The sequence below is a fragment of the Dipteris shenzhenensis genome, chromosome 14 (assembly GCF_047967505.1).
Source record: "Dipteris shenzhenensis isolate YYH24624 ecotype China chromosome 14, Dip_SZ_1.0, whole genome shotgun sequence".
NCBI lineage: Eukaryota > Viridiplantae > Streptophyta > Polypodiopsida > Gleicheniales > Dipteridaceae > Dipteris > Dipteris shenzhenensis.
Genome location: NC_141609.1, coordinates 45,305,321 through 45,326,232, shown reverse-complemented (window position 1 = coordinate 45,326,232; position 20,912 = coordinate 45,305,321). Strand labels below are relative to the sequence as shown.

The 20,912-nt window shown below is 41.4% G+C and overlaps 1 protein-coding gene across 3 annotated transcripts in view; it reads right to left on the bottom strand.

Moving 5' to 3' along the window:
- Positions 1-7,129: 7,129 nt before the first annotated feature.
- Positions 7,130-20,912, bottom strand: part of APTX (APRATAXIN-like protein) — a 60,874-nt gene continuing 47,091 nt past the window's right edge. For 2 of the 3 annotated variants that reach the window (XM_087384583.1, XM_087384586.1), the window contains 4 exons: positions 13,951-14,507; positions 13,687-13,868; positions 11,432-11,602; positions 7,130-7,841 (listed from right to left, as the gene is read on the bottom strand). In XM_087384583.1, the coding sequence (XP_087240709.1) occupies positions 7,524-7,841; positions 11,432-11,602; positions 13,687-13,868; positions 13,951-14,507 (1,228 nt within the window). In that variant the 3' untranslated portion in view covers positions 7,130-7,523. The remainder of the gene's footprint in view (positions 7,842-11,431; positions 11,603-13,686; positions 13,869-13,950; positions 14,508-20,912) is intronic. The other variant, XM_087384584.1, reaches the window with a different exon arrangement.

Genomic DNA, 20,912 nt, shown 5'->3' with positions numbered 1-20,912 from the left:
GGACAAAGATAAAATTAGGAAGGGACCATAAGGTTGATTAAGGGACCCTTATGATGTTTCAATAAAGAATACAAATGCTAGCTAAGGGGGGGAAGTCAAACCCTTAGATAATAAATCATAAGGGCCATCAACAACTCATATAAAACAAATATACCTTTAGGAACAAAAATTAAAATAGGATGAAAAAAGGTCATTAGAAGTTGATTAGAAGATACTTATATCATACCATGCATAGAGCAAATGCATTAAAGAAAAGACTAAGTAAGGAAGAATAGTAGTAAATTAGAATATGTAATCGACAAAAGAATGGAAATGAATCAATAAAAGAAAATAGGTAAATATGTTTTCTTCTCTCAGCATAAAATATATTTGTGTCATATGAATCAAAAAAGAAATCAAAATATTTTTCAAAACCACGACCAAGGGAAAAGAAAGCCATCATAGTAAATTTGTCGATAAAAATCACAAGGTTATATTTTGCAATTGTAGAATGAATATTCCAATTATGTGGATGTATTTATTTGCACTTGCCACATCAATCATTGTTGATGCCCTTTTTAACTGCATTCCACCCTCTAAATTTTGTAAATCATATTGTTGGCTCATATTAGATGTATTGCTATGAGAAAAAATGTTTAAGGCATTGTTGCCTACCTTTAACAATCCATCTCCTTGTAGAGCTTACCCTACCTCTCTATGGTTTCCATGGCACTCTCTACGAATTTTGCCCATGCCACCGTGCAGTTTTCCTTCTTGGAAGGACCTATGCCATTTTGCATTGCTCCAATGTGAAACCTCATGCAAAAGAAATTTAGACTTCATTGTTTGAGGGCAGGCAATAATACACCTTTTGGTGTAGCAATACTACCAACTTCTTATTCAAATTTGGCATTAGAGTCCTTAAGTGAACCTTACCCTACCCAGTACAGGCTCACGTAAATATAGAGAATACACCATTTCAAGGAAATCTTTGTCTAACAATACCATGGGTTTTGCTTGCCCAAACTCAACCCATACAGTTTACAAAAGTCCTCCTTAGATTGGCAGAATCACATCTACTAAAGAAACTATATGTTTGGTGTGTGGCAATGAGATGCTCTTGAAATGCATGCTATTGGAAAATCCATGAACCCAACACACCCTAGAAATTTTTACTTTGTAGCAACAATAATAAAACAATAGTATTTTACTTCATTGCAATAATGCACACACACACACACACACAGAGACAGAGAGAGAGAGAGACCCTAAGCTTTAAATGTGCTTCATTTCCCCCATGGCCACCTTTGCACAGATGGCCACTGTCTCAAAGCAAATCTTGAGAGGTACGCCTTTGCCCCCTTTTGGCATAAACTTATTTTCCAATGCTTTCCATGGATCTATTATTAACTTCTTGTCTTTGATGAACAAAATCTTTAGAGATTTGACATTGGAATTTTATAAATTTTATCGTTGAGCTTGCTCTTTCATTCCAATCAAATTTCTTTTATTTGATAGTTTCGTTGAGGAGTACGCCAAGATTCTTGCAAATTTGCTTTTATGCAATTCCTTCAATTGAAAGAAAATGATACGCTTGACTTGCCAATCGCCATAAATATTATCATCCATGTGCTATTCTAGTCTAAGAAAATGATATCATCATGGGATTTTCCACTAGTAAACTAATGTTGAGCTACTAACTTTGTGCTTGTAAAATACACACCACACGTATATGTTATTGACTAAGATGTTGGCAAAGGATGTACTCAAAGCAAATCATTAGAAATTGAAATATCTGTTTTATTTGAACATGTTTATTTGATATCATGTGAGTTCTCCAAAGGGCTTAATTTTACTAATGCATATATCTGTACATAATGTATATCCAAGGGGGTGGATAGAATATTATATAGCCTTAAATTTATATATGACAAAGCGGAAAGGGGTCTTAAATTGCAAATACAACATTAATACAAAGCATATTTTAATAGGTTCTTGAATGCATGTGATCGATCTCCTGAAGAGTGATTGCCCCTTGATAAGGATTCTCATTTATGTTCTAAAAGACTTAGGAATGCCACTTGTTTAATGAAGACCGAAATGCAATAGAACATATCTATACTACTCAAACTTGATTCAAGTGAAGGCATTGATTTCAATAAAGAAATTCATTGTGCAAATGTGGATCTACTCAAACAGTGTTAAAATAGAATGTAGGCTTGTACTTTGTTAAAGAAGGATCATTAACATGGTTTGCAAAAGAGGATCTGATTTTCTTGAAGTTTACCTTCTTTTTGCTTGAGGTTCACATTCCTATTGGTTTGTAAACTTCTTTGATTACGTTTGAAAAGAAACACCTTGAGTTTTTTTTAAATTTGTAAGAAGTTCACCTTCTTGCTGGTATGGAAATTTGAGAACTTTTGGGGCAAAAAATATCTTAAGTTTTTTTTCATGACATTGATAAAATACGTGTGAAATTTAACCTTGGAGGACGTAAATGATGAACTTGAAACACCTTCATAATAAACATGTGCAATTTAACCTTGGAGGAAGTTAATGATGAACTTAAAAGGTCTTGAGAATCCTTGCACATGCTTGTCAAGGCTTATAATTTGGGCTTAAAATGGGTTTGAAAACTTCAAGAGAGTCTCTAAGATGGGCTTAGTTTGCTTTAAATAAGGCCTTGGAAGAGGCTTGAAAAAATAAATAAGGAGCTCAAACGCCATTAGAGTAGAGGGCCTGAAGGTGAGCCTTGAAACTTCAAATAAAAGACTTTAAAGTGTGCCTTAGGAGGGCTTTAGATAATATTTTGAAGAGGCCTTGAGGTCCAACATAGTTTAATTATGAAAGTTGTAAAAGAAGTGTCTTTCATTTGCCTCAAGCTAAAGGAGTAAAAGAAGTTTCGTTAAGTAATGACAGGGGTAAAAGAACCCCCTCTAATTAATGAAAGGTTAAACAAGTTCCTTTGAGTATTAAATGGATAAACGAATGCCATTTAATTTACCTTAAGATAAACAATTAAAAAGTAAAAAAATATTTTAATTATGGTTGAAAAGGAATGGTCAATTGTAGATGAGGAGATAGTATGACGAGAAGAACTACCACGTTTGGATGATTGTGTGTTTCAAGGGATACCTTGTGTTGGAAATGAATATTTCATCACCCCCTCTAGCTACTATGGCAACTACTATTCCAACTATTATTGTGCAACATTCTTGCATCATTTTGCCACTATTGCAATATCCAAATCACTATGCTCCTATTTAGCTATTGAGACCTCCAGCTACTTTAATGCTATTTCGTATCTTTATTTCTATTGTGTAGCTTTATTATCACTATTGAGCACTCACGCTACTTCATTGGTGTAGTGTAGCTTCAAAACTATGCACTAGGTCTCTCTTGCTCTTAGCTTGTCCACTCTACAAGAATTATAACATCTCGAGAGATCCAAAGTCACATCTCTTACAATGCACCCCTAGGAAAATTTTGCAGACAAGAATCATAACACCTCCAGATATCCAAAATCACAACTCTTACAATGCACCCCTAGGAAAATTTTGCAAGTGTTCTTTGTAGCTTCAAATTTCGAATTCCAAGTAAGGAAAATACTTTATTTTATAACATACAAATCAACCAATCTAAGAGAATCATGTATCAACCCCACATCACTACATCATCATTCAAATTGCTATTCACCTTATCTTCAAGGTCCATCTGATCCAAACTATGATATGTACTCACAAATCCATATTACACTTAAGCCACATCATCCCTAGGACAAGCTACTTCCCAAGTCGTAAATTTAATCCATTCGTTGCCACATCAATGCAACAAGGCCACATTATGACATTTAATTTTTTTCGCGTGATAGTAATAGCATATCTAACCTTTAAATCCATAGTGTCCAATTTGGATGAGGTCCAACTAACCAAAGTTGGTGTATTTAAGATAGCCACAATTCATCGTGTTAGTGGACGTCAAGTTAACCGAAACCGGCTTTCGATAAACAAAAGGGCAGTGATCTACTCAGTCATAGACTTCATAAATGGACACAATGCAAGCTTCAGTAACTTCAATCACTTAGCACAACTTAGAAACAAACTTCAATAACAATGCCCCTGCTCAATGAAAATAGTACACAGTGTACCCATTGGCCCCAAATGCCTTGGCACCCCTTACGGTATATATTTACTGCTTCTGAATGGAAATGATTTACAACAGGGGTTCACCCCTACATTGTTTCTCTCTGCAAATCCTCTACTTGTCTTCAAGCCATCTAATCCAGTGTACCACTAGAATTCCAACTGGCAAGGCATACTCAGGCATCCACTTCTAATCGGACCCAACTGAGAGGCATTCAGGCATCCAAACCACTGGCAAACTGAGCTCAAGGCATCCTCAAGGCTATCACATGCATCCACACTGTCCTTAGGCCTACCACAAGATCACCCTTGCCTCTGCGTGCTTGCTAGAACATGTAGCAGTCCTAAAAGGACTGCAAACTGCAAACAACACGCATGCACTGCAAAAAGCTGCAAAGAAAGAAACAAGGAAAACCAGAACCTGGAACCAATTGCTGCTGTCTGTGATAGAGGGACGAGCTCCTTCCTCGCACCTATTCTCTGTCCAGGCTTCCCGCAGGGTGTAGTTGTCTTCCAACAATCAAGAAAAGAGAGAAATGAAGGTAGAGAGCGGAGGGTGAACAAGAAAGCTGTAGAGGAAATATGGTCCACAAATCTGCCCCGAAATGATTGCCTTGGGATCTAAAACTTTCCCTGTTGCTTTTGGCATGCTCTCTTAGGAGGAGTCAGGCACTCCTACAGCCAAAACAGCTCCAAAACCCACCACGCAGCCAGAAACACATGCAAAAAGGTCTAGAACAACAAAAGATAACCTTGGGCACCTACTGAAGGCAACCAGTTGTACACGTCTCTACAAATTTCATAGTCGTACGGACGTCCATACAATCCGTCCACAACCTTTTAGAAAGTGAAAACCTTTTAAAAAATAACAATTGAAAACGTCCAACACCTCTGGGAGAGTAAGGGGAGAGAGATGAAAGGTAGGAGAAGGACATGCATACACATGCATGACAAATGGCACCTCCTTGCAATTTTTCCCTTCATTAAAGTCCTAACCCCCATACCAAGGACAACGTTGGATGTCATTGGGCCCAACTTTTAGACCCCTCTTTTAAAGCCTTTGCCTTGCCTGTAGGGGGCTTGTAGGACCTAATGGTGCACCTAGACTTTGCACCTAGGAACTTCTAGAAAGTGTGCACTTCCTCTAGCCAATCCCGCACGGGCAAACCATTACTACACTTAACCATGGTTAACCCTGAGTTACTAGTTACTCCCATGCTAAAGACTAATACTAAAGTTATCTCAAGTCTCCAAGGTCTATTCACACCAAAGATACAGGCATCAAGAGCCATTTTTTCCCCTAAGTTTTTTGCCTAACTTTATCAACTTAAGACTCCCATCATTCTAAGCTTAAATTGAACCAAAAAATTACTAGGACTATATCAATGACGTTAATACTTTCCTCCTCGTTTCCTTCAAAACCCTCTCTTTCCAAGGCCCTAATCTTAAACATCACCCCTTCCCTACCACCCTAAAAAAAGAAAGAAATGCCACTTATAGTTCTCTCTAAACTTCTTCAAGGCATGTTTTCATCTAGATTATTAATTTGCGTGTCTTTATTTCAACCTTATGCCAATAGTAATGCTTATGAATAATCTTTTCATTCACACATTCATTCAAAATAAATTTAGACACCTTTCTTTGCAAGCACTAGGCCTCACCTATACAAGGAGCTTTGGCCACAATTCCCATTGCATTTGAACAAATTCTCAAAAGTGAGAAGATGCAAACATACATTCACAAGTATGCATTGATAGCGTTCCCAAGAGATTTCCTTATAAACATAGAACTTTAGTTAATGGTGGGAAGCATTTTTTTACTTGAGAGAATTACATGTTTATGTAGATGAGATTTAAAACTAATGTAATTAATTGTGTGAAAATATTAGAGATTTGAATACAACATCCAAACATGTCATGCCATCAAATGAATGATGGACTTGCCTTTCCAACAAAAACTCTAGACCAAACAGAGATTGAAGAACACATATATATGCGTGTGTCGTGAGCACACATGCATGTGTGTGTGTGAGCATGCGGTACCAAAAAAAAAAAAGAGTGTGTGAGCGTGCGGACACAAGTGTGTATGTATATATGTTCATGTATACATGTATGTGTATCCAAATAGGTACATATGCATCCCAAATGCATTCATTTATACATCAAAGTAAGAATATGTACCTATGTAGCTAGCATACTTGTGCACGTCTGTGTATGTAGGCATGCAATACATGTATTTATATAACGCATATGTACATGTTAAGTGGGTAGGTATAGATTGGTGTGCAGTGGACATGTATGTCTAGTAGCTATACATGCATGCATGTTATCCAATGTATAAATGCATATATATCTATGTGTTCAAGCATACACACAAGTATGTATGTATCATATGTAATGTGTGTATGTAAGTAGGCTGTAAGTAGGTCCACAAATTGTGTATATTTTTCTGTACACATGCACACAGTACATACTGGTGCATGTATGCTCAAACACATTTCTAGCTAACAAAAATATGAGCAAAGTGAGCACAAGACTCTTTTAGCTTCATGAGTGCCAAAGGATATATTTGGTAGGCAACACAAACGACCATGTTGATGATACATTTCCCATCTGCATCAAATAAAATTTATTCTGACACTATCAAGCCATGTGCTCTATATAGATATTGGTGTTGAATCGACCGTGCCGTTAATCAAATCTTAAATTCAATACAGATATTCTTTAAGATTAGTGAGCAGTTTTCTGTGGTGATTGTATGACTGTTTTCTGAAGTGATTACACCCCATAGCCACCAAACGTCGTCTGGAAAGCTTACAAATCTTACGCATTGCAGGCCCTAAAATGTTAGATCACGCTACATTCATGCTCAAAGTGCTTGATGAGGGCATACTAAGAAATGCTAAGCCATGCTCCCTTAACACGCTTGTCTAATCGCAAACTCGTCACTGCATGGCACCTTACATTTTCTGATATTGAATAATTTTGCAACTTAATTTTAATGCCCGGCGAGCGCAAACATGCAAAAAGGTCGCAAAGGTTTAATGAACAGAAACTTCTTTTCTGAAAGGCTTTCCACTTTCCTCAGCACAACTTAGAGGACACGAGCAGAAGTTTTGTCATCAAGTCACTTCTTGGCAAGGAATACTTGCCAAGAAGTGACTTAAACAGGAAGGACAGGTGTTTTTACAACCTTACAAAAGTCCTTCAGAACACAAGTGATAGGATACCTAAAGTTTCTCTTGTATTGCATCTTACTGCTTGTTTATTTATACATTTGTTTGCTACAGGACAAAAATAACCACCAAAACCAGATTGAAATTTGAATGTAGTAAAGAAAGAGAGGCCTATGCCAAAAGGCAGTGCATGCTTGTGAAGGATTCAAATCACGGCTTCAGCTCTCTTAGTTCGCTTTTATGAGATATCCCTGTTGCGTTGGGTCAGAAGGAAAGGGAACCTGACAGGAAACAATATGCTGCTTTAACCGTGGTATATTTGGCTGTACACTTCGGCATTTGTGGCATCGTAGCTCTGTTTTGAGCAAGGTTGTCTCGTCACCGTAAGGTTTCACTCTGCCTGATTGTTCCAGCTCCTCGATGACATTCTTAGACTCACGGAAAAAATCTGTGGTAAAAGAATTCCAATGTTTCTTGTTCTTTAAGCAAGGTGAGTCAAAATCTTGGCTAATTACATGCATGTGAAGTTGTCTCATTGACGGATCCTGTATCAAAAGAATGCCCAATGCTTTAGGCAACCAATCACAGCAGCAGCTTTGAAATTGCCTCATTTACAACTACCCGCTCAAGCACATCAAAGAGAACCTCCTGATAGACACTATTGATGCACTGAATGCTAATTTTAGCTCTCTCTCTCTCTCTCTCTCTCTCTCTCTCTCACACACACACACACACACACACACAAATATAGTGACAGCAGTGGCAACCTGAAAAACCTGTTGGAACAACCAGCCAAAAAGCTGGGGAGCTACCTAAAGGAAGTCCTGGAACACTGCAGCGAAGTACTCGGACTAGTGCACAAGCTAGCTAAGCAAGTACTCACAACGTAGCAAGCTTTGTAAAGTTTTCTCACTGGATGTAAAAGAAGTTAATAGTGGTCTCCAGTCCCATAGATCCTGAAGGGTCTCAAGCAGACTTTAATAAAATCATATCATATCATCTCTCTCTCTCTCTCTCTCTCTCTCTCTCTCTCTCTCTCTCTCTCTAAACCCGCGTGGGTCTTGGTGGTTGAGGCTCTAGTTCATGTCGTGGTGTGTGTGTGTTCGATCCCTGTGATCGCTTCGGATAAGCCTGTTAAGGCTTCTTGGCATTGTTGCTACGAAGTAAAAAACTCCTCTCTCTCTCTCTCTCTCTCTCTCTCTCTCTCTCTCTCTCTCCCCCCCCCGTACCGTCTGTGCGTAACTCTCCATACAGCCGGTCGCCCGTCAGCAGCAGCCCATACCTCTCCGTCCATACATCTCCGTGAGCAGCCCGTACCAGCCCGTCAACAGTCCGTACCTCTCCTTCAGCAGCCCGTACCTCCCCGTACAACCCGTCAGGCCGTTAGCAGCCCTCCACCCATCAGCCCTTTGCCTCAGCCAGCAGTTACCTCGGCTAGCAGCAAACACACTAACCCTAACCCCGAGTTGGGCTAAACCTCCAACCCAACTCGGGGGGTTGGGTTAAGCTAGGGGGTTCAATAGACAGCCAATTATGGATTGGCCTACCCTCTCCTCTAAGTCCCCCTCAACTCCTTCGACCTCCATCAAGACTCGGTACTCTACAGTTGCAGCCATGACACCCAATCCATATGCACGGAATTACCAACAAGAAGGCTCAAAATGACCCATCCTTGGGCAACAAGATCAGACTTTTTATCTGCAGCAAGCAGTGAGAGAGCTACGATTGGAACTAGCAGAAGTAAAGGCTCGACTTCACATTCTGGAAGGGCCTCGTAAGCAAGCAGTAATTGATGAGGCTGTAAAATCTTGTTAAGGATTCCCCCCCTACTCCGCAGCTAGTCTCTTTAGTCAAAGATCTTGTTCACATTGAAGTACAAACTACTAAGAAGGAAGAGACAATGGAAGTCGACACCAAAGCAAGTAAAGTCTAATATTCAAGCAAAGATTAAAGGATACGAAGCTAGATGTGATAATGCACTGATGATTAGAATAGGGGGACTCCCAGAAGATTGGTACAAAGAGGACACAATGAAATATTGACTAAGATCAAAGCAAGCTTGCCCAACATTGAATGGGTGGATGATGATGAGCACGATGATGACGACTCCAAGCCAGCTTCTATTATGCACTATAAAGGTCATGCAATCCTTACACTGAAGTCAAAAGGTATGCGGATCAGGCTTCTTCGACAATCTTACAAGTTGAAGGGTACCAAAGTATGGATAGCAGAGGAGCTTACACAAGCTCAACTCACGAATAAGGCAGCTGAATTAGCTAAATTCAGGCCGGCCAGAAAGGATCGAAAATGGGCAGTTTACCGTGAAGGCGTAGCCCTGATCAAAGAGTTTAAATCAAAACCAAAAGACTCTCAGTCTTAAACTGATGTATGGCTGTTTACTCTATCAGACTATTATGTAGGTACTCTAAAATAATGGGGGTTGCGTTTGAGCTGCCATGTGCCTTCCGTAAAGCAGGATGTACTGGAGGGTTTCTTGCTATCCCATAGACCTTTTGGTCTCCAGTGGACGTTATTAGACTCTCTCTCTCTCTCTCTCTCTCTCTCTCTCTCTCTCATGTTTCTCAGTCTCATATATCCATTGGTCTTCCGAAGACTTTAATCAACTCTCTATTAAACTCCCTCCCCCTCCCCTTCTCTCTCTCTCTCTCTCTCTCTCTGTGCAACACACACGCGCACACACACTGAGGACAACCAACAAGGAGAAGAATAAGAAAAAAGAAGAGAGAGGAGCCACGCAGCGGGCATATGATGAAGTTTCAAACAGAAGCCACATTCTTGGTTGACCAACTTGATCAGATTATCATGCAATGAGAGAGACCCTGTAATGTTTTTATATGATGCCCTTGACATTGTATGCTTGTAATGATAGCCCCTAGACATATCCAAGGTTTCATCTGTGTGCAATGTTCTGCTTTGACCAAAATAGCGTCCCCAACAGCTTTAGCTGTCAGCATCGAAGTATCTAACTTTGGTGTTATTGACTGTCGGATGCCTGCAGCACAGCCTGCATGGAAAGCAATGCCTGTTCCTTGATGTTTTACATTTTCCACCCTCGTTATTTGCTGGCTTTTGGCACCAAGCATAGAGTTTGTGGATATTCTACCCTATACCCTGGCAAATTTTGTTCCTCTTTGGACTCCTATTTCAGCGAGATTATTGTAATCCAGCATAGCTTATATATGCTTTAAGACTTCTAGATTTTGGTTCCATCCATAATTGGCAATATCAATGTATTTGCAAGTCAAGTAGCTTATAAATGCTCTCAGACTTCTAGATTTCGGTTCCATAATTGGAATGACTGTATTTACAAGTCAAGTATCACTGAATTAGAAAATACACCAAGAAGCATTCTTGGCAGAGGGTGATGCTTGTTCATAACCCATGCCATGTCACTTATATATATTCAGGTTCTCTAAAAACTACTCCTGTGATGTATGTTTATGTTTCATAGCTATTTAATTCTTAATGTTAATTAAGAAAATTTCATGAAGTAAATCTGGCATTTGGTCCCTTCTATTCTTTTGAGGAGGGTAGAAAGAGGCCACTAGAAATCCCTTCTATTAATATTTCAGAATGAGCTAGGATATAGACAATGCTACTACTGAATGACTGTCATATAGTAAAGAAAACCCAGGAAGGCATATGTTGTAATATCCAAATATGTGAGCCGATGTTTGTCAACGTCACCTGTCCTTTATCACAATTACATGTTAGTGCCTAGTATATTGATAACAGGAGAGAGTCTCACAATTTGGGGATTGTAAGTCCATTCTAAACCTCTTTGAAAGGTGTTACATCGCTGAGAGGAAGCTTATTCTTCACAGTTTGTGGCTTCATGTGCCTTGGTTTATGAATTGAGGCCAAAACTCTCGTTTCTACAAAATCCCCTTCATAGAAACCCATCACCAAGGTTATACTCCCCTTTCAGTTTGATAAAAATTGCATTCCTATTATCTCACTTAAGTGCACACACACACACATGCACATATCTGAAAGTCATCATGAAATTTGATCCCTTCTAAGAGAGGTGCATACAGAATGCAGTAAACTCTGTACAGATTTTCTCGATAGATAAACAGGAATGATCACTTTTAAAACGATAGTAATACATTACCGAGTGATATCCCATACGAAATACCAATGAATGATCTTGAGCTATTAAAGACTTGGCCCACATTTGACCCAGGGTATGCATATGCTGTAAAAGTGCAAGATGTGAGCTCCTCAATTCTGCTATGCTGTCAAGGCCATCTGTCCTCGATATTACAAGCAAGTGTTTCCGTCCCTACATTGATGGGAAGGGAAACTGTCAGAACGAAAACCATTCTGTCAATAGAAGCATTTCCATTACTTTGTGAGCACGCATGTGCATAAATGTGCATCTGCACCTCCCTCTCTCTCTCTCTCTCTCTCTCTCTCTCAGAGCAGCATGTACTCCTAAGCTGCCGATCCTATGCACACATCAGAGAAAGCTATGGGCACAGCAGAGGCAACCTGAAAAATTTACTGGAGCAGCCAGCCAAAAGCCAGTAAGCTACTTAAAAGAAGCCTTGGAACACTGCAACAAATTATTCGGACTACAGCACCAGCTAGTTCAACAAGTACTCAACACATAGCAAGTTTATAATATTTTCTTTCACTAGATGTAAAAGATCACTATCTGTTTATAGTGATCAACAGTCCCATAGATCCTCAAGGGGCTCACACAGAGTTTAATACAAACATCTCTCTCTCTCTGACTTCCAATATCGTATTTGGCACTGTACCCGAAACTATGGGAAAGAATAGAGGAGCTGAAATACCCCAAGAATTGAGAGAGGCCACGTTCAGGTTGTACATAAAGGTATTGGCTGAATCACCAAGCCGTTAGTAGACGGATCAAACTCCAAGAAAAAGTTAATCGTAGGCAGTGATAGGGGTCAAATCAGGACATCCGCTTTCACCAACTCTCTTTGGTATAGCTATTCGTTGATGAATTAGAAGAATGGATGAAATCTCACAACGGAGATGGAGGTACAAATTGCAGCTTATGCCCTACTTCTACTGGTATATGCAGACGATGTAGTCCTCTTCACAAAAGTTACAAGTAGCCTACAAAGACACTTGGATGCACTAAGTCAGTTCGTTAGCACTCAAGAATGCAGGTGAACCTTGTACAGACAAAGATCATGATCATTGGGACACGAGACCAGCATATATCTTTTACTTTTGAAGGAAGAATTAGAGTGGTTCATCATACAAATGTTTAGATCTAAAGTTTGCTAGCAATTATAAATGGAATACATGCATAGAGAAAATAGTTATGGGCGGCTTGAGGGCCCTATACAGCTTCCAAAAAAACGCAGAAAGTCACACTTGTGAACCTGGGAGATGGGAAAGTTCTTGTATACACAATATTAGTGCAAACAGTGGTTCTCTATGGATGCCAAGCTTGGGCACCTAGACTCTCTAGGAAATACTGGAAAAGAGTAGAGGCAATGCAAATAGGAGAGTTCGGATCAAGATACAAACCCCTTACCCCATCATCCCCCATCTTGCTAGCACACACACGATGACGCTTATGGAAGGGGAAGCACTATGTTAGCATGTTCACTACCTTAACATTGGTTAAGATAAATGCAAAAGACCCCCAGTCAAAGCTATGGATGCAACAAAAAACCATGGTTGGTACAAAGATGGAATTAATTGGGCTGGAGATTTGGGGGCTCAATGCCATCAGCCTGCCTCACCAACAGAGAGGAAATGGAGAATTGGTAACAAAAAGATGTTGGATAAGCTATGTCATGAACAATGAGAGAAAATAGAATTTTATAGGAAAGAGACCAATCCTATATCTAACTCATCCTCTAAACACACAACATATAGTGCAGTTTCAATCTCATGATAGTCACTCGCAAGGTTGCAAACCATAAACTACATCACACAAAGCATAGACCAATCCTATGCTGAATATGAGAGACAAGATTACCTTTAAAAAAAGAGAATATCTCAGTCTTCAAGAGAATGTGTAGTGACACTGTATTATCTGCTTCGAGTGCAATTAAAAACCTAAAGATAGTGCGATGCTTTAATCATTTGTAAATGGTAAAAGGAGGATAAAAGATGTTTAATTGTCTAAGTCAACTCCTGAAGCATTGCAACTAATAATGACCAAGTAGATGCATATACTGCAAAAGATGCATTTCAGATGAGATGCTCTAGAATTCAAGGCTCTCCTTCTCTCAAGTTTTCACCAACCTTAACATGTAAAATTAGTACTAGAAAAGCAGTGCACCATTTCATACATAATGGTTTCTTGCCATATATGAATGTCGGAATATGAACAGCATGTATTTTGCATTCTAGCAAGCCTGTAAGATTACTTGATACCTTAGGATACAGATCAGTAATTACAACAGCCTCTGGTGTCATTTCAAGCACAGTATCTTTGTGTTGTTCAGGGTGCAAAGCAATGTCCCGTAATCCTTGTGCCCATGATCCCCACTTCTTCGACTTCTCGTGTTCATTATTATAGAAAGTACCATGCTTTTGGTCTGGACCTTCACTACGACCTGCACTAATATCCAAACCATCGGTAGTCATGCTTTCAACATGACTAAAAAGCGTAAAATCAGCTAGGAAAGTGATTGTCACCTGTGTCAGGTATATCATTTGTTGCATCTCTAGAGGTCGCAGCATCATGGAACATCAGATTTTTAGTGCAATCTGCGGCTTGCCTCCCATGCTTTGCTTTCTGTTCATTTCCTGCATTTACATGCTTACGTTTCGCTGATTGCATCAAGACAGTAAAAGCATCAAAACGTTTTCCTTTCTGCGTGTCACCAGTTGTACCCTTTGAGTGACCGCCATGCCAAGTTGGTTCTCTGCAGAGTTCATCTGAAACTTGAGGTTCCGCAGTTGACGCAAAGGACTGAAACAGACATGAGTATGCATCCTTCAGAACCTTACAGCCTTCAATGTAGTCTCCTTGCAGACAATTTGGTCTCTGAGGATTCATGTTTGGACCAAGAACGTGTATTATATGAGTTACTCCTTCAGTTGTATGCAATGGAGAAGCTGGGGGGAGCGGAACAACAAGAGCTGTTCCTGGATTCAAGGTTTTGGCACATTTCTTGGTTTCGATTTCCAAGACCTCACCTGCCGCTTTAAATATTGCTCCATTGACACCACCACCCCCTGGCTTTAGACGCCTGTGCATACCCAAGGCCAAAAAAATGCTTCAGTTCTTATATTAAAATTACCATGAGCAAAACTACCCTGCCATTCTTAATCCCATATTGATAACTGGAATCTGTTGTCAAGGGCTTGAGAAAAATAAATGCCGAGCAACATCAACATTCTATTCAAGATGTGAAATGGCACAGGCCTAGATCTCAAAGAGAATTATATGCATGTCCAGTCCGCATACCCACTAGCTCCATGCTGCATATCCATCTACATTACATGAGGATCGAGTAGCATTTAGGACCTTCCATCATGAAGCTCCTTGGCCAATTATATAGAGCTCACAACATGAACAGTTTTGTTCTCTTGAAAAAATTCCCAAGCTTTTTGTACCACTGCCAGAAATCTTTCACATTATCCGAGTACTTGCATTACTCAGATTCCTTGTTTAAGTAGCTTTGAAACAGGACTTAGCATCCAACACTCACTACTCTTACCTATCACTTTACAGCTGTTGCCTCACTGGGTTTATTTCCCTAGTTTTCCCTACGCTTCTTCAACCGCTACCAGCCTTCACTTGTTCCCATATTGCCTTAAAAAGCTTCTAATTCTAAAATATAGTACCTCACAACCTCTCTTACTCATTTCTATTGCTCACAACCCCTGGCTCACCAAGGGGAATTGATGGATGTATCATTCACCAAGTATAAAGAGTATCATACTCAACCACACAGAAGTGTCACTTTTCAGCAAATTCACATGCATCACAATATCAAAATGTTGACTAGAATCGGCCATTTTACGATAAGGTCAGTTGTCATAGCAGCCTGCGAAAAATCAAGGATCTTACAACATTGAAATTCAAGATGCCAAGAAAATCTGTGCAATGCTCATCATGTGGCTGCTTGACAATAGCTGTAAACCCGAGCAATCCAGCAAAGAGATCTATATTAAAATTGATCAAACCTAAAGAACTAACACAATACTCATAATGACCATAGCGATAGAGTGTAGATGCCCATCCTATACCTGTCGCCTTTGTCTTGCTCTCTTTTACATTTTCTAGCCTAGGACTTCCATAGAGATGTGCTAACCACTTTGCTTTTGCCTCTCTAATTGAAACTCCTTGGAAAAACACATAGGTGGAGGATTCATGATGCCCCATTACATTCTGCACAGACGACGACTTGTCGAAATAGAATATCATGTTGTAGCAGACTATCATTTTTCCATGGACATTTATACCATTTTCAGCTCATTTATATATTATTTATTTACTGATCACATATTTGAGTGTTTTGTCTTGAGTTCTTGTTTCAAGACTTCAAACACCTGGCTGATATCTTCACCAATTCCAACGTGTTCATCATCTTAGTTACAATTAAATCAATTTTCCACGGTTCATATACCATGACACTTCACCGTCCAGTGATAGGATGTTAAGAGCTAGAGCATGGCGTAAATTGTAAGAAATCATAGTAATCTATTATCATTAGTGAGCTGAGCAGCAGAAAGGAGGCTGACATGATAGCAGAGAACAATAATATATCTATTGCTTCATATGTTTGAAGTGTTAAAAGTGTACAAGAGGCCTCTCTTAAATAAAGCAAGGACGTTACAATAGAAGTGCCTCTTCATAAATGTATGCCTCTTTGGAAGAGTTAAGCTCATGTGGAATTATCTTACAACCCATTAGGGTTATTTAGACTTGTAGGGCTTGGTACTTTCTTACCAGAACACCCTCCATCTGTTAGCATGTCTCACGACACTAGGCTGCGCCACACATCCACAGATTTTCCATACCCATTGACAGGATTTAAATCTTATACACCCTATAGACATGTTGATACCTTCAAACGAGGCCTTGAGGGTGTGGCTTGCTATGCTGGGCAATAGTGCTTGGGTTACGAGGACAAAATAAGAATATTTAGTTTAACCTATGAGATGGACATAATCCCCAAAACCAACAATTTTTTAATGAATCCTGGAATACATCAATCACTCACTGGCACGTTACATGGTACACATTAAGAGCTATCTACTGGTTCAAATTTGAGTTAAATCTGAGACCTGTTAATAGCTCTTAATAGCCCTAGCAAGCCTAGGAAATGCTATATGTTCTAGGCCTATTTGTGTAATTAATTGTGTGCATAGGTAAAGGGGTCATCGGTCAAAAGTTTAAAAAGAAAGATTGACATCTAATTAATCAAAAGTTATATTTTATTCTCTCTTTTTTTCATGAGGGCAAGTCTAACGGTGGCAAGTCCAAGAAGGATGACTCTCATGACAAGGAAACTTCCCAGAAGAGGAAGCAGAAGAAGAAGTGCTTCTATTGTGCAAGCCAAGCCATTTAGCGAAGGACTGCAGAAAGAAGAAGGCAGATCAGAAAAACAAGGAGAAGTCTGACTCAGATTCAAAGGGCAACATTAAAGCCAAAGCGAATAACTATTCTTGGTGACATCTCCTTGTGTTATTGAGGTCAGATATGCCGACCTAGAAACCACAGTGATGATGTCTGACATTGAGATGTGGGTCAACAAGGAATCAAAGACCTTTGTGAAGGTGAAGGACAACATGGAGTGCTTGGAATCTCCCAGATGCATGGCTGTTGATACTGACACGAGGGTGGATTCCATGGAGTGCCCTAGGGTTTCATGTTCAGATGGATGCTGTAATTCATAAGGGGGCAGTATAGGATTACATTGGTTATTGCTATGTGCCTCGATGAGGTGCATGGTTTGCTTTTAGAGCAAGCACATAGACAGTACAAGGATCTGGTATGTACTTGATGTTCTTAATTTGAGCCTTTATAGCATGTTGTGGACAGAATCTGCTCTTCATATGTCTCACGTAATGCGAGATTAATTGGCCTTCTTCGAAGGTAGAAGGGGAAGTGGGGGTGCTTCTTCACAGATTACTGAAAGGTGATGGACAAGATGTACTGAAGCCAAAAGAGTACCTGCTAGAGAGCTCAGTGAGAGTTTGTGGCCCAAGTTATCTGGAGATATTCTTTTGTTGCGGACCTTGCCAAAGGAAGGACGGTTGAAACAGACCCTCGGAGCATGGTGCCTGGAAGACTACAGGTTATTCACTCATTATGAGGGGGGATCATGGCGTCTGGATTGCTCGAGTTCAAAGGCGGGAATGTGACACAAGGTGGTGGTGCCAAGAGGTGCTACTAGTGATGGACATGTGTATTAGAATGGTGTGCGAAAACGAAACCAGACCTAGTGGAGCAGGAGCCACTGGATGAAAGGCCAGGAAAAGATTACGACATCAAAATGTTCCAGAGGACTACGACCAAGGAGTTACTGAAGCATCGTCATCGACGTGTTGGCATTGGGCCGAGATGTGTCGGTGAGAGGGGGTGTTGGAAAGGTCACCTCCCCATCTGTACACCCCCATATGAGGAGAGCATTGGGGGGGGGGGGGGGGGGGGGGGACTAAGTTTTGAGAGAACGCCACATGGGCAGCACTATGGCTGCCATGGGTGCAAAGATCAGAGAAAGAAAAGACAAGTACCTGGAGCTCTAGAGGCTGCCTCAGATGGCAAGACTATGCAGAATGGATGGCAAGGGCAACAGCCCCTGGATGGCAAGAGGGTGCCACATGGCTGAGAGGCTCTGGGCAACAGGTGACAACATGGCGAGGGCTATGGGCAGGATCTTGGTCTGCAAACAGGCCCTTGAAGCATGACGTACATAGGCGGATCAGGAGCAGCTACCAGGCGGGGGCCTATTGCAGGCCCAATGCCGAGATGTGTCGGTGAGAGGGGGTGTTGGAAAGGTCACCTCCCCATCTGTACACCCCCATATGAGGAGAGCATTGAAGGGGGGGGGGGGGGGGGGGCTAAGTTTTGAGAGAACGCCACATGGGCAGCACTATGGCTGCCATGGGTGCAAAGATCAGAGAAAGAAAAGACAAATACCTGGAGCTCTAGAGGCTGCCTCAGATGGCAAGACTATGCAGAATGGATGGCAAGGGCAACAGCCCCTGGATGGCAAGAGGTGCCACATGGCTGAGAGGCTCTGGGCAACAGGTGACAGCATGGCGAGGGCTATGGGCAGGATCTTGGTCTGCAAACAGGCCCTTGAAGCATGATGTACATAGGCGGATCAGGAGCAGCTACCAGGTGGCCATGGCCTGCAATAGGCTCTGACTGTGACAAGGCAGCAGCTCGAAAGGGCCTGGCATAGGCCCTTATATAGGGCTGGTTGGACCAGCCAACCAAGTCAGCCAGCAAGCCAGTCAGCCCATTAGGGCTGACTGGTCGGTATTCTGACAGCCCTTGGGGACTATAAAACGAGGGCCTTTGTGCCCTCATATCTTACCTTTGGAGCAGCCTTTGAGGTGCAGAAAGGAACAGCACCAGCGGCAACAATTGGGCCTCATCTTGGAGGTGAACTTGGCTAGAGACCTGCGGACTTAGCTCACTCATTGGCAGCTCACCTAGGCTGGCGGAGGAGGGACAGGCTCATCTCTCGTCGGTTCTCTTGTGGAGAACATGGTCTTACTCTCCTCTTCAGTTGAGAGCCTCCAACCTTCACACCTTTTTCTTGGTAAAACCAAGGTTATGATCTTCAACACATCGAGGGCAATTAGGCAGAGAGGGCAGGTCACCTATGCCAACAGAGACTGTTGTAGATCACACATACTTGGGGAGTGTTTTTCTTAGGCTCAATCTTCACAATGAGATCAGGATGATGGAGGCCCAACTGACCAGGGGATGTGCCACACTTTCTAGGCTTAGCACTAGTGCTTTCATTCTCATTTGTAGGATATCTAGACAAAGTCTCTTCTCTTTGATCCTTTGGTCCATGTCTAGCTGGTATGTTTGGCAGCCCATGTTGGGCCCCTCATCTTTTAGAGGTGGATTGGGCTTGGTGTTAGAAATCAACCAACAGAGAGTACGCAAAGCAGAAGATTGATAGAATAGCCCAGGATCTCACACAGTGTGTGTGTGGAGTGGAATCACAAACTTCTTTAACTTATGTTCATCAAATAGATGTGCAGACTCATCAATAGACAATGAACCAGCCAGATATAGAAGCTACCAAAACAATATATTTCCGTCCAAAACTATGGACACAACAAAAGAGACATAGATCCAAAGTCCCACCAGAGTGTGGTACTTTGATCTTACCACAAGGTATTTCTACTATCTGCCGGCTATCTCTAGACCTTCCTGACTTGCCGTTCTTGCTCTGTGATCAAGCTGCTTCAATTTGCTGCAGCAGCCTAGAAGAGGTAGTCAGTGTCGAAAGAGAGCAGCTCATTAATCCCATAGGTAATCCTCAGGTCTGTGTGCAACTAGATTTAGCCGAAGAGTTTCCTGAAACCATTGTAATCCTCAATCATAGGGGTGGAGTGATTAGAGAACAAAAAGCTATGTATACTAACTTGCCCAATTCATGTTTTTTGCTTGGTCTTTCAGACAACATAGTTAAAAGCTGTCCCTTGAAGCGATCCAAGCCCAAAGGGAACACTGATCCTCCTCAGGTTCCTAAGGAAAAATGGACTCCCAAACAGCCTGAAGCTCCCAAACAGTTGGAAGCTCCTGTTCGTCCAATCAGCCCGATTAAACTAAAAAAGGACAGCACTCCACTGCCCAAATCCAAGCTTACTCCTGACATCCCAATGAAGAACGCTTACGAGGCATTATCTGCTACAAGACATCCATGGGGCTAAAACTGTTGTGGCCAGTATGAGTAGAGTAGGGAGCGGAGGGCTGGATGTGGGACGATGGGAGCTTGGCAATGGATACGGAGGTCATGAAGGGGGGCTGGCTGAGGGATATAGGGGATAGGGGCAGGTGGTGGGAAATGACAAAGGACTGGGAGGGAGGAGGAAGCATGACTGAGGTCAGCCTGGTGGTAGGTGGGCTGGCTGAGAGGGAGAGGAGACAGAAAGGTAGAATAATATGGGTCAAAGGGGGTTATTGTGGTAGCAAAGCTCAGACTGGAAGTGACATACCGAGGCTGATGATAATGATGTTGAGGCTATAGCTGATACTGAGGTTGCAGCTACTTTTGAGACTATAACCGATGCTGTCGTGCCGACTTCTACACAGCAGTACTATCAGTCTGCAGTCACTGCATGTCTGCCAATTGTTAATATTGTCGACTAGATCCTCTGTTCTTTCTGTTGTTTGGGTCCTTTGTCTCTTTTGCTATGTTTTCCCATTCTCTCACTCTTCCTATGTTGCTGCTATTGTTGCTGTTTCATCTCACAGTGAAGGGTATGGTGCCTTCATGCCCTACATTTTGCAAAAGGGAAGCATATGTAGGTAGACGACGGGAGGGGGGCACAGGAAGTGAGGAGCAGGGCAGCAGCTAGGCAGGGATAGGCAGCAGCGAGGTAGAGGCTAGAGTAAGGGGATCTGGTGAGAGAGCAGTGGACTGTGTGAAGCGGGGGGGTGTTTTTTTTTTTTA